Source organism: Acanthisitta chloris, unplaced genomic scaffold (assembly GCF_000695815.1).
Source record: "Acanthisitta chloris isolate BGI_N310 unplaced genomic scaffold, ASM69581v1 scaffold9417, whole genome shotgun sequence".
Taxonomy (NCBI): Eukaryota; Metazoa; Chordata; class Aves; order Passeriformes; family Acanthisittidae; genus Acanthisitta; species Acanthisitta chloris.
This window is the reverse complement of record NW_008684270.1, coordinates 22,249-34,832: the sequence shown is the minus strand read 5'-3', so window position 1 is coordinate 34,832 and position 12,584 is coordinate 22,249. Positions and strand designations below refer to the sequence as shown.

Sequence of the window (12,584 nt, the reverse complement as noted above, 5' to 3'; positions counted from 1 at the left end):
AATTGTGGCCTTAAGAGGTTGGACTAAAGAATACCATCTGGGTTTGTACCCAGATATTCTTGGATTAATATTTTGAGACTTAGATCTTGTCCTGTCTGGAATTTAAACATAGTTCCCCAAACTTTAAAGCGAAGGCAAGCACCATCTGAGACTCCTAATGAGCCCTTTTTTCTCTCTTTAATTTGCCTTTTTTCTCTATTTTTTAAAATTCCTGTAGCCAGTGAAATTCAGGCAGTTGCTTCCAAACTATTTTTACAGCCCCATACGGACAAAGTGCTTTAGTTTGTTCCTCAGTTTAATTCCCAAACTAATAATAGTTAGAAAGTTCTTACATCTGTATCTCCGTTTTTCTTAGGATATAAGGGCAGAAAAAAAAATCCCTAGACATTAGGCAAGACTTTGAAGTGTGAACAACTTTGTTACATTTAAGATGGCAAGTCGGGTTTTTTTTCCAGTTGCTCTTTGAAATGTTTCCTTTTGTTTCAGGTCTAAAATTTCAATTCTATTCCTACATGGAAACAAGAGTCTTAAACTCCTCCATAGTGGGAAATCAGTCAGGGTTTTTCTTCTATTTAGAAACCTTTGACCCATCCCTCCCCTGTTCAGTGAGTAGAAATGGCAAGGTTACTTGTGCTGAGGGTGACTACAGATCTGCTCTCCATGTAACTCATGACCTGAACCTGCAGGGGAGAGGGTTTCAGGACTATGCTTATGGAAAAAAATGCTTTAAAAGTATTTTTTTGCAAAAGAGAGTCTTTCTTGTACCCCAGAGTATATATTAATTGGTTATAATCCTTAGTTTTGAGGAACCTAATTATTCACACAGCAGCACATGGTGAATTCACAAGTACAGTTAGAATTTTCATTGTACTGACAAGCAGCCTTTTCTGAGGGACAGAGAGGATTTTTTTGTGTAAAGCTCCAAGTTCTATAATTAGTATAATATAGTAAAGGATTCAGAAAAGTGTCAAAACATATACAGGAGCTTAGAAGTTTAACCAGCTAGCCTTTAAGTTGTCTAACTGGATATGTCATTATTGTAAGTGATTTAATATCTGTTTGCATTTGGGTTTTTTCCTTTCTTCCAGATCATTACTAAATATGTTTATGAATTACTGCAGAAAGAATGCCACTTGAAGAAAGTAACTCTCCCAGTAAGTATAACCTATCTTTCCAAAGGCATTTTTTGTTTGAATCTGTACACAGCATAGCCTGCAATTCTGTATTCATATAAAGACAAGGTGTGGCTCTGTGCAGGGCACTGTCTCAAGGACACTGCCTTCGCATGCTTCATGTGCATGTGTCTGGAGATGTGGTTCTACCTCACTTCTCATGTCTTTGATTCTCCAACTGAGCCTTCCTTACCTTACCAGATACCAGAATTTTCAAAATATGGTGGTTTTGATAAGGGAGCTGTAAGCTTTCTGTGAAGTATTTGCGAATTTTTTAAGACCTCTAAAGCTGGATGTAGAGAACAAATATGTCTTTGGAGGTAGAGTAATACACTTACATTGAGTTTCAGTAAACTACTCCAAGTTGTTTTTTGAAATACACTTCTTCAGCGGCTTGTAATATGTATGTAATATAAAGTGCTTAAGTTGTTCAGTGAACATATTTTCTCAACCCTTGGAATGGATGAAATGTTCCCCCACATGTGAGAGTGTTTGTAAATACATGTGATGTGATACAATGATGTTCAGTTATTTTGGTGTTCCATACTATAGAGCTTAGGAGAGACTGTAGTGTGATAGCACTGTTCAGGATTTCCATGATTATCATAAAGGATTCTTAAGCTCTTTGAGAAGCTTTTGCATTGCTCTTGTTCTCAGCCAGTCCTTCTTATTCATTTGAGGAAAACCCATTTAGGATAAGGAAGGAAAAGATCTTTGCTTTAGCAGCTCTGTAATGTTTCACCATTAACATTTCCATTCCCCTAAGTGTTGTTTAGGGAATGTGTTGATAACCTGCCCAAACTACTAAAGGTTTCCCAGATGGGCTTTACCAGTGTCTCCTGGTCGTGGCAGAAGGAGCTATCCTAGTTGGTTCTTGGAGCAGTTAAAGAGTGAGTAGCAGCTCTCCTCCATAGTCCCAGCCTGCTGTGCCATGTAGGCTGCACCAGTGTCCCAAGACTGAGAAAGCATTTCCTCACTTGAAGTTTCTCTGTGTAGACTGAGAAGAGGATGGGTTTATTGTGGCACTCTGCCTGGTGCAGTGCTAGCCGTGATCTCCAACATCTTTGCACAGATAGTTTCCTTTGTTGAGGAAGTTTTGGTCCAAGAAGTATTTTCATGTACCAGACAGGTAATGTATTGAAAAACTTTCTCAAGCCATGTCACCCTCTCTCTGTGAAACTGGGAAGTTGTCATTTATAAACTTTAACGTGCCTATATTTTGAGGCTGTAGGACTTCCTTTGAATGTCCCTTCTTAAAAGGAATATAAGGAAAATGTGCTTTTAAGTAATGCAATTAGCTCCAAAAAATGAAGAAACTTGGAGTAAGTATACAGCCTCTCCATCACCTCTGTCTCACATGTGCAGACTCATCTGCCTGGCTCTAAGATTTGGGTTTCTTGGCTTAGGAGAGGAATGGCCCTGTCTAGCTCCCACTGATGAATTAATCTGTGTTGACTCATATTTATAAATTAGGTAGTAAGCATCGATGCAGTTTGTCAGTAGTACATTCAATTCTCAAATGTCTTGCTTCCAACTTCTGCAAAGTGTCATAATTTAACTGCATTTTGGAGCAAAGGAAAAACTCACAAAATATATGCAGGTATCTAATTGTGAGCACTGCGGAAAAATTGGCACAAGGTGTGAGCACCATTCTTCAGTAATGGCTGTTATGTGTAGAGAGCCCTCACCACAGACAAAAATAGGTTATCAAGACATGTACAAAAGTGATAAAAATTAAACAGTGTATGCAGAAGCTGAAAAATTAAAGCTGTGTAAAGGCTATGTTTAAATCACAGGCTGCCAAATAGCAACACAAACCCCCCTAGTTTAAACTAGTAAAGGAAACTAGTAGTAGAAGTAATAAGCTTTTAGCAAGAAAATAGAAGAGAGTATAAATGTTGGCAAGTTACATATAAAATCATAGCAAGATCACCAAAAAACCAGATTCGAGGACCATGTTACAGTTGTAAAGCCTAATAATAAAAGAGAGCTGATAAGGCTGATAGATGAACTGCAGGTAAAATGAACACTCAGATCAAATAAGAAAAACAAACATTATTTCCAATGTTACTTGTCAATTTCCACACTTAACTGTTTTTATTTTTTTAACAGGATGTAATTCTGAGCAACTGTCTACAATTTGAAATATGAATAGAGGAGACCTTAGGACAAATTAGTATATCATATCAGATTCCAGGATGAGGGTTTTTTTCAGCCCAGGGTTCTACTAGAAGTCAAATATGAAGCTGCAGAACAACCAGCTTGTATTTAAGTTACTTAAGTTACTACTGAAATCAGATAATGATACTACTACTACTACTACTACTACTACTACTGCTGCTGCTGCTGCTGCTGCTGCTACTACTACTACTTCTAATAATAATACCACCACCAGCAGCAACAATTATAACAGCAACAATAATGATAACAATGCTAGCAGTCACAGTGTAGTAATGTTAATAACAATAAATCATGGGAAGTAAGTACAGATTTATTTTTTAAAAACCACCAGAATTCATTGGACTCAAAGATTCCATGAAGAAGAAAACTCTTGTCCGTAAAAGAATGCATATATATCCAACAAGTTGTCAACAAGCTTACCAAATGCTTTTCAAAAACATAGAAGGGAATCCCTTACGAGTTAATAATTGGTTAAAAGGAGAAAAAGATGTTCATATTTTACAGATGAAATAATTTGTTACAAGTGAAGTGTTATTAAGGGCTGATATAGCTGTAAATAAACGGAAAAAAGGAATTAATAGAAGCTAACAAACTTTTCTGTTGGTTTTAGTTTCTAAAATTCTTTGAAATAGTTAAAACTTAAGCTGATTGTGATGAGTTGGGGAATTATTTTGTGATGGTGAATAACTGGATCATTAAATGACATGAGATTCAGTTCTGGTAAATGTTAAATTATGGAGAAGATAGCTTGCTCTGTAAACACAATGGTGGGCTCTAAATGAGGTATTACAACTCAGGAAAGAGCTTGGTGTGATTGTGAATAGTTTTCTGAGAACATCAGTTAGTGTCAATGGCAGTCAAAAACTCTCAAAGCAAATAGATGTTAGGAGTTATGACGTATTGAGAACAAAACAGAAAAACATCATCATTCCAGTCTTTATGTGGGCCTTCATTTTGAACACTGCATGGAGTCTGTACACCATATCAAAAAGGATATGAAGAATTAAAAAAAGAAATACAAAAGAGGGTTGCAATGCTGATCACAGGCATGAAATGCTTTTCAAATAAAAAAAGACAAAGATTCTTCTGTTTGGAAAATAGAAGACTGAGGAAGGAATGTGACATATCTATAAAGTCATGAAGCGAGTAGAGATGATGAATAGGGAGTGGGGTTTGCTTTTTTCATAATAGAGAACCTAAGGGACATCTAATTTAAATTATCAGGCAGTAGGTCTCTACTGGAAGAGAGACAGTGCTATTTCATGTATATCCCAATTATATTGTGGAACTCATTGCCACACAATACTATCAAGGAGGAAGGTATAAGTGCATTGAAAAAAAGCACTTGGCAATACTAAGGTGGGATAGGTGCCTTTAAATATTGTACATGTTTGCCCAGTTATATAAACTCTGGATCACAAGGTTCCAAATTTACCAGTAGTCAAAACTCTATAATCACTCTGTAACCACCTTATTCTCTTACTATTCCCCTAAACAATCTGCCAGTTGTCAGAAAGAGGACCCTGGGACCTTAATTTGACCAAAATGGCTCTTATGTATATGACCATGTTTTGTTTAACATTTTAGAGGTGAATACAGAAACACTCATCACAGGTGATCAGAAAGCTACTGTGTTGACTTTACTTTTTCTGTCAGCTGATAATGAAGTTGGCAGTGTAATGATGTTTGAATATTTGAAATGTGTTTCAGGGCTGTGTTAGGTGAAGTGTGCTTTTATTTTAGCATGATTTTAGTTGGTAGTAGAAATGCTATCCTTCAAAAGTTTAGTGTAACAGCATTTCATGTTCTCTCATCTTTCTTAATTTCAACCTTTTGTGCAAAGTCCAGTTTGCTGTCTTTATTTTGCATTCTCAGGTGGCAGCTGCATTTTGGATATAAAAGTTACATTTCTTTTCGGATAAGAAAATAAGACAGTTAGAAAATCAGGAAAGCTCCCCCATTATTTTATTATGCCAGTATCTCTGACAAAACAGGATTCTGAACATTTTTTTCCACACAGGGATGCTGAGATCCACATTTCATTATTGCTGCTGTAAAGTATTGTACTTCTTTTAATGTTCAACATACACTACTGGACTTGAAATTTGTAATGAAGAGTCACATATTCAGGGAGAGGCCATTCAGTTATTACTTTTAAATTTCTCAATTTATGCTCCACTGAAGGTTATGTTAGGAGTATAAATACTGAAACTTTTTTGTCCAGATGAAGTATTTGTATTTCTCTAGTTTTAATGGCATAATCAGTGATTGACCTCTTCTGTTCTTCAGCTGTTGAGAGCTAATAGTGGATGCTTCTGAATTAAATGCATCTTTCAAAGTCTCACTTTGCAGAATCTTCTAAGTTATCAATGCTTTCCTCTTCAGTAGGTAAAATTTCATTCAGTAGTTCTCTTGATCTGTTAGACATCCAAGAACTTTTTTTTTTTTTTGAGAAGCAATGATGTGTTATTTCCACTGTATGTTCCTTTTGTCTATTTTGCTACCTAAGTGTTGTGGTTTAACCCCAGCGGGCAACCAAACACCACGCAGCTGCTCACACAGTCCCCCACCAGTGGGGTAGGGGAGAGATTTAAAAGGGTAAAAGCTAGAAAAACTCATGGGTTGAGATAAAGACAGTTTAATAGTGAAGTCAAAAGCTGCACACACAAGCAAAGCCAAACAAGGACTTAATTCACTGCTTCCCGTGGGCAGACGGTGTTCAGCCATCTCCAGGTGAGCAGTGCCCCATCACACACTTTGGGAAGACAAACACCATCACTCCAAATGTCCCCCCCTTCCTCCTTCTTCCTCCCACTTTATGTACTGGGCATGATGTCATATGGTATGGAATATCCCTTTGGTCAGTTTGGGTCACCTGTCCTGACTGTGTCTCCTCCCAACCTCCCATGCACCCCCAACTTCTCTGCCAGCATGGCAGTGCAGAAAGCAGCAAAGGTCTTGGCTCTGTGTGAGCTCTGCACAGCAATAACAAAAACATCTCTGCATTATCAACTCTGTGTTCTGCACAAATCCCAAACATAGCCCCATACTAGCCACTGTGAAGAAGGTTAACTCCACTTCAGCCCAAACCAGCACATTAAATAAATTCAATACTTGTTTGTAAAATTTGTACCAGTTTTAGTTTCTTAAGTTAGTTGTGGTAATGATCAAAAGTTAATTAACTGCTTGTAATATTGATCAGCAGTTCTCAGTTTTAGATTTTGGAGTGAAAAGACTACTAAAGCCTGGTCTGGTTTTGAGCATCTTGGGTTGATAATGGCTAAGAACTGAATATTGGGTCATTGCTGATTTGGTAGCATGGGTGTCAATAAGATTAATTTCAAAAGTAGTTGAATTTTATATCATATCCTGTTATCTTTATATACTTTATGTATTTTAGTATAGTTATATATACTATCAATTATATATTGGTAGTAGCTGTGCAAAATACTAACTAGACAACTCACGATAGCTGCCTACATTCATAAACCATAAGGTATTGGTTTGCATTGGAAAAACAAATTCAAGAAAAAGAGTTCCACTTTCAACAGTACTTTTAAACCATAAATGATCAGCATAACTTGGGTGTGTTTAACATGCCTAGCTGAAGATTACTGAAAAGTGGTTGTTGGCACGTGAATCAAATTGGTAAGCTAAAAAGCATTTCACTGGATTTGTTCAATTTGTATTTAAATACTGGGTCAGAAATCAGTAGCCTTGAGTAGGTTCAGAAGAGCAAGTAGCTAATAAATACAAATTATTTTATGCAACCTTAGTGTGTCCAGCATTAAATGGTATTGATTTGTCAATAAAGTAAGATTGGGCACAGGAATGACATTTATGTGCTTCTTTTAGTGAAAGTTGGATCAAATAAATTATTACTGTTTGAAGATAAATTAGCTTGACAAGAAGTTTCCAAATGTGGTTAATTTGGGGAAAAGAATGAAGAGTTATGTTTTATGATATTGGTAGGTAATTTCAGCTGTTTGAAATTTACTTGTTTGCAGAAGTATGGACTAGTTACATCTAGGTAGATGGGCTGGGGCTGGTGGTATGAGATTTAACAAGACCAAGTACCAGGTCCTACTCTTTGGCCACAGAAGCATGCAGCACTGCAGGCTGAGGGAAGAGTGGTTGGAAAGCAAACTCAAGGAGAAGGACCTGGGAGTGCTGGTCAACAGCTGGCTGAACATGAGCCAGCAGAGTGCCCAGATGGCCAAGAAGGCAAATGGCATTCTAGTGTCTATCAGGAATAGTGTGGTCAGCAGGACTAGGGAGATGATTGTCCCTCTGTACTCAGCACTGGTGAGGCCACACCTCAGGTACAATGTCCAGTTCTAGACCCCTCACTTCAAGAAGGACATTGAGATGCTGAAGTGTGTACAGAGAAGTGCAACAAAGCTGGTGAAGGGTCTGGAACACAAGTACTGTGTGCAGAGACTGAGGAAATTTGTTATTTAGCCTAGAGGAGGCCTTATCACTCTACAACTACCTGAAAGGAGATTGTAGCCAGGTGGATGTCAGTCTACTGGACAAGATGAGAAGACATAGTCTCAAGCTGTGCCAGGGTAGGTTTAAGTTAGACATTAGGAAGAATTTCTTCATAGAGGGAATGATAAGGCACTGGAATGTACTGCCCAGGGTGGGGGTGGAATCACTGTCGCTGAAGGTGTTTAAGGAGAGACTGAACATGACACTTTTCAGTAAAGCATATTCTTTACCACAGTTTCTATTTTTGCACAAGGTGTGAGATAAAGTACATTTCCTGGTGCAGAAATTGCAAACTGAGGCACAGGAGATGTTACTTCATTTTGGAGCACGTCTTCAGTACTGTGGCAGGTATTGAAGAAAGGCGTGTTCATTCTTCCACTTAAGAATTCCTTTTGTTCAAGTAGCCTCATTGACTTCATAAAAAAAATATTTGGTAGGACTTGCATTAAAAAAGGTCTGGAAATTCATGCAGAATTAATTTTTCCTGTGGTAAGGGTAGTTAATAATACGTACCCATGTATGAGAAAAAAATTACGTAATCCAAATAGCAGCTCTTTCTTTCTTGACATGAAGGTCATTTCCTGACCCACCTTTCTTCGCTGTTGCAGAGCATGTTCCTAGCAGCTGTACAGTTAGCCTGTAGAAGTGGAGTACTGTGGATGGGGAGGTTTGCCTTCTCTTCCTTTTCTATGTACCCATATGGTAGAAAGGGAAGAATGAGTAGATGTGATTTTTTTTTTTTTGCTCTCATGATATTTACACCAGCACAGTTCTTTTACCTTGAGACAGGCTTGCTAAACCAAGCATAAAAACTGTGTTATTGAACAAAAAAAGGCTGCTTTACTCTCTTAAAGACAAAACATGGTATTAGGTTATGGTCACTGAATATCAAAGTTACATGCAAGTACAAAACATACATGCAAATACTACAACAATGTAACTAAGCATTAACCCAAGTGCTGGACTGTTAGTGAAGCTGTCATTTAACCCTGAATTGGATTTCTGTGTTTTGTTAGGCCTATCCTATTAAATTCATAGTAGTAAGATTTACAGTACTAGTTCCTACCTGGCTTATTGGGTATTTATGTTGAGATGGCTCATTAGGAACTCTCCAGGACTTTTTTTTCATATTATGTGAGAACTTCATTGTTGTATTAGGTGTGTCAGAGGTGCGAAATTGCTTAATCTCCCTTCTCCCCCTCTGACTGCTAACTTGTTGATTTCCTTTTTTCTCAGTAAATTTCTGTTAACAACCTTTTACCCCTTTTTTTTATTTAAATCTCCCTTGGATTGCTGTTCTAAAATGTGATATATTTCTATGTTTTGAAGTTACATTGCACAGATAGTAGCTTTTGCTCTATTTTTTATTTGGCACTGGGCACACATTATTCCTTATCATATGCATTCGAATAGTTGTTAAATTTCGTGGCTAACTTTATAACTACAGAGGTTGTTTTAAAGATTTTTGTTGATTCATTAAAGTGCATGTTGTCTGTAACTGCAGGTTGATGCTACTGACAGTGAACCAAAGAGCTTTATCTTTATGAGTGAAGAGGCATTAATAAATCCTGACAAGCTGCTGGTCCTGATTCATGGTAAAGGTGTGGTCAGAGCTGGTCAGTGGGCTAGGAGACTTATAGTTAATGAAGATCTGGACAGTGGCACACAGATACCATATATAAAGCGAGCTATTGAGGTAAGTGAAAGTGCATGTATGCACAGTTGTGTGTACATACGGATGTGTGTGTGTGTACGTATGTATGAAGAGCTGTAAATCTGTGATGTTTTAATTTTTTTAATCAGCATTCTGTATTTCCTGTATGGTCATTTTATGGGAACTTGTTTGGTTTTATCAGAACATTTTTCTAATGGAACTAAGTTTCTCTCTTACAGTTAAAAAGCTCTTAGTTGCACGTCATTTTATGGCAGCACTGCTGCATAGTTTAATATGTCAGATCGTGTGACAAGGGCCCTTAGCAGGTGATGAGATGCAATAGAAGGCACTACAGAAACGTGTTATGATTTGAAGTGTTTTCTTTTACATTTCATTACATTTCTACATATTTCATTAAATTTGTGCATATTCAACATCTGTTGTAATCTCATAATAACATGAGCTTTCATGATAACAGCAGGCTTTTTTGCTGGACTTGTACTGAATTTATTAGAGGCACAGTCTTTCTCAGTTTTGCACTGAATACCAATTCATTCTGATTCATTTACCAATACTTGACAATAACAGAGTATTTTGTTACATATACATCTATTTGAGAGACAATGGACAATTCGAGATATGCTTTTAACATTGGAATTTTTGGCGTGTAATTCATCTCTTACATCTGATACCTAAATGCAAAGTCCTGAAGTAAACATAGAAGAGCTTATCTAAGACTCAATTTGTATTATATTTACCAAGTTAAGCTAATGTTGTTTAAATATCAGTGTTGTCACTGTGATTGCTTCACATTTTGCTAAATTAAGTTTAATTTTTTGCAGTTGTCCTTGAAATATTCAGTATAGAAAATGGCTCTCTTTGTTTTTTTTCAATGGAGCAAAGAAGGAAAACATGTTAAAACATTAGGCCATTAAGTTATTTTTGGTGTGAAAAAGAAATCTGGTCATGTGAAAGTGAGGCTTGCCTTCTTCTAACATCAAGTATTTTGTGGCTTTTAAATCAAGGCTCAGAGACAGAACAAAAAATACCTTAGCATTATTGAGTGCAGTACAGGTTTATGGTAGGTCCAGTATAGGACCTTTAGTGCAGGTTCCAAAACCTTTGCCAAGAAACTCAGAGCTGTAGCTACTTAGTTTTTTTGCAGCAGTGCTTATATGGTTGTATTTTTCTTCTTTCCTAGAGGTGATGCTGCCTTGGTTAACATGAGAAACTGCGTAATTAAAACTGGGATACTATCCCTAAATTAACAGATAATGTTTAATGGCATATTTCTAGTATAGCGGAGTTATACTACCTTTTGCTGTTTTGTTATTTTTATGTATTTTGTGCAATGATTGTGCCAAAGTGACAGAGATCAGACCTATGTTCCCTCAAAATTGTTATTATACTTAAAAGCAGATTATTTCTTCATTTTGAATGCTTCTTAGGAAAAAGCATTCACAAAAAAAACCCCAAGTGTTTTATGAGAAAGTATCTTTTCGAAAATGCAATCATTATATCACACTGGAATATTGATCTTTGTGTTCTTATCTTCGAGCTTTTTCTTAACATGATTTCTAAATGTGTAGTTCTCTTTAGCTGAGTAATTCCAGCTACTGTAAAACTCACTGTTCCTTTTTGTGCATCTTAAAATTCTGGTAAACGTACCACATGTTCAGAATGCATACTATTTGCAATGATTTATTCTGTGCAAAATGACGATTAGATCATGTTCCATTGTGTTTCGTTCAAATTCAATTGTGTCATTAAAAATGTTGCTATATTTTACATCTTTTAATCACTATCAGGAGTTGCTTGTATATGTGGTTAGATAAGGCAATATTATATGCGAGTTGGACCCCAATGAAGGTATTTAGTATCATTAGGTTATGAGTAAAATGAGAATGCAAAGAGTTACGTGCTGGTATCATGTGAACTTCATGTACAGATTATATAAATTACACTTCAGAATACAGGACATTATGATAGAGTGAGTGTAAGGACTCCAATTTTAGTGAATAATGAAAACTGCATCCTTTTCAGAGTTTTCTGGTGTTCAGTCCTCTAGTTGGTTTAGGCAATACTGTCTCTTATGAAATGAAAATAACTAGCCTAGACAATAATTGGCTTGAATGAAAATTGTGGTAACTCCTCATTCAACAATACCAGTTTGAAGTGAAGAATTATCTGTCTTGATCTTCCTGTGTTTCTTCTAAGAAGAGGTCTTATCCTTGAATGAAACCAACAGACCTTATCAAAGCATAAGATTACAGTGCTGATGACAAGAAAGAACATGGACATTTTTCTAATAGACTTTGTGAAGTGGATAATAGTATCTAGGATTTGAAAATTCCACTGATCTGTTGTGAGATTGAAACACATGCGGACAGCTTAAAGCTGAAGACTAAATTTTCATTTAAAAAATAAAAATTAAAAATTGCTAAAGTACTGACTTTCTTGCAGGAACTGGTTCAGAAATATCTGCTTTTCTTAAAACAGAATCAAATACACAAACCAAAAAAGGCCCTTTAAGTGGGCCAAAACCATATCTTTTTCTCTACTGCTTTTCTCTGTGCTTCTCTTTTCAGTTAATTTCTTGGAAAAACTGAGAACAGGGTTGCAAGAGCTGGAGTAATTGTTTGGCAGTGGATTAAGCAGGATGAACTGATACTTCTCCTCTAAGCAGGAAGTTAAGGGAAGAGTAGTAACTGTTTTTCTCTGATTCAACACTTTTGAGGAAAAAAATAATAAACCCCAGTTTTCTTTAAAAGCATGTGTGGAATAAGGGAGCAATGTACAGGCTTAACATTTTTCATGCTACCAGTATCTTGGGGCTGCTACACATTGGAAAGAAAAGATTCAAGGAGAAATATCCTGGTGAGAATTCATGTAGCTAGAAATCTGTTTTTTCTTTTCAACTGGGCTGTTCCTGTGGGTAATGCTTCTCCTGTGTTCCATATCAAGCTCTGTTGTGTTGGGTGTAGTTGACAAGGGTTTATGCGAAGAGGTAACATTGTTGTGTTAATTTGAAAGTTTAGACTTGGTAGTGTAAAAGAGATGTTTAGATATAAAAGAAGAGGAAAGCT

The 12,584-nt window shown here is 36.6% G+C and overlaps 1 protein-coding gene across 1 annotated transcript in view; it reads left to right on the top strand.

The window, feature by feature from the left end:
• FAM172A (family with sequence similarity 172, member A) overlaps window positions 1–9,540 on the top strand; it is a gene marked incomplete at its 3' end in the record, with an annotated part of 36,140 nt that extends 26,600 nt beyond the window's left edge. The window contains exons 3-4 of the mRNA XM_009079274.1: window positions 1,089–1,154; window positions 9,349–9,540. Coding sequence (XP_009077522.1) covers window positions 1,089–1,154; window positions 9,349–9,540 — 258 coding nt within the window. The remainder of the gene's footprint in view (window positions 1–1,088; window positions 1,155–9,348) is intronic.
• Between the last annotated feature and the right edge of the window lie 3,044 nt (window positions 9,541–12,584).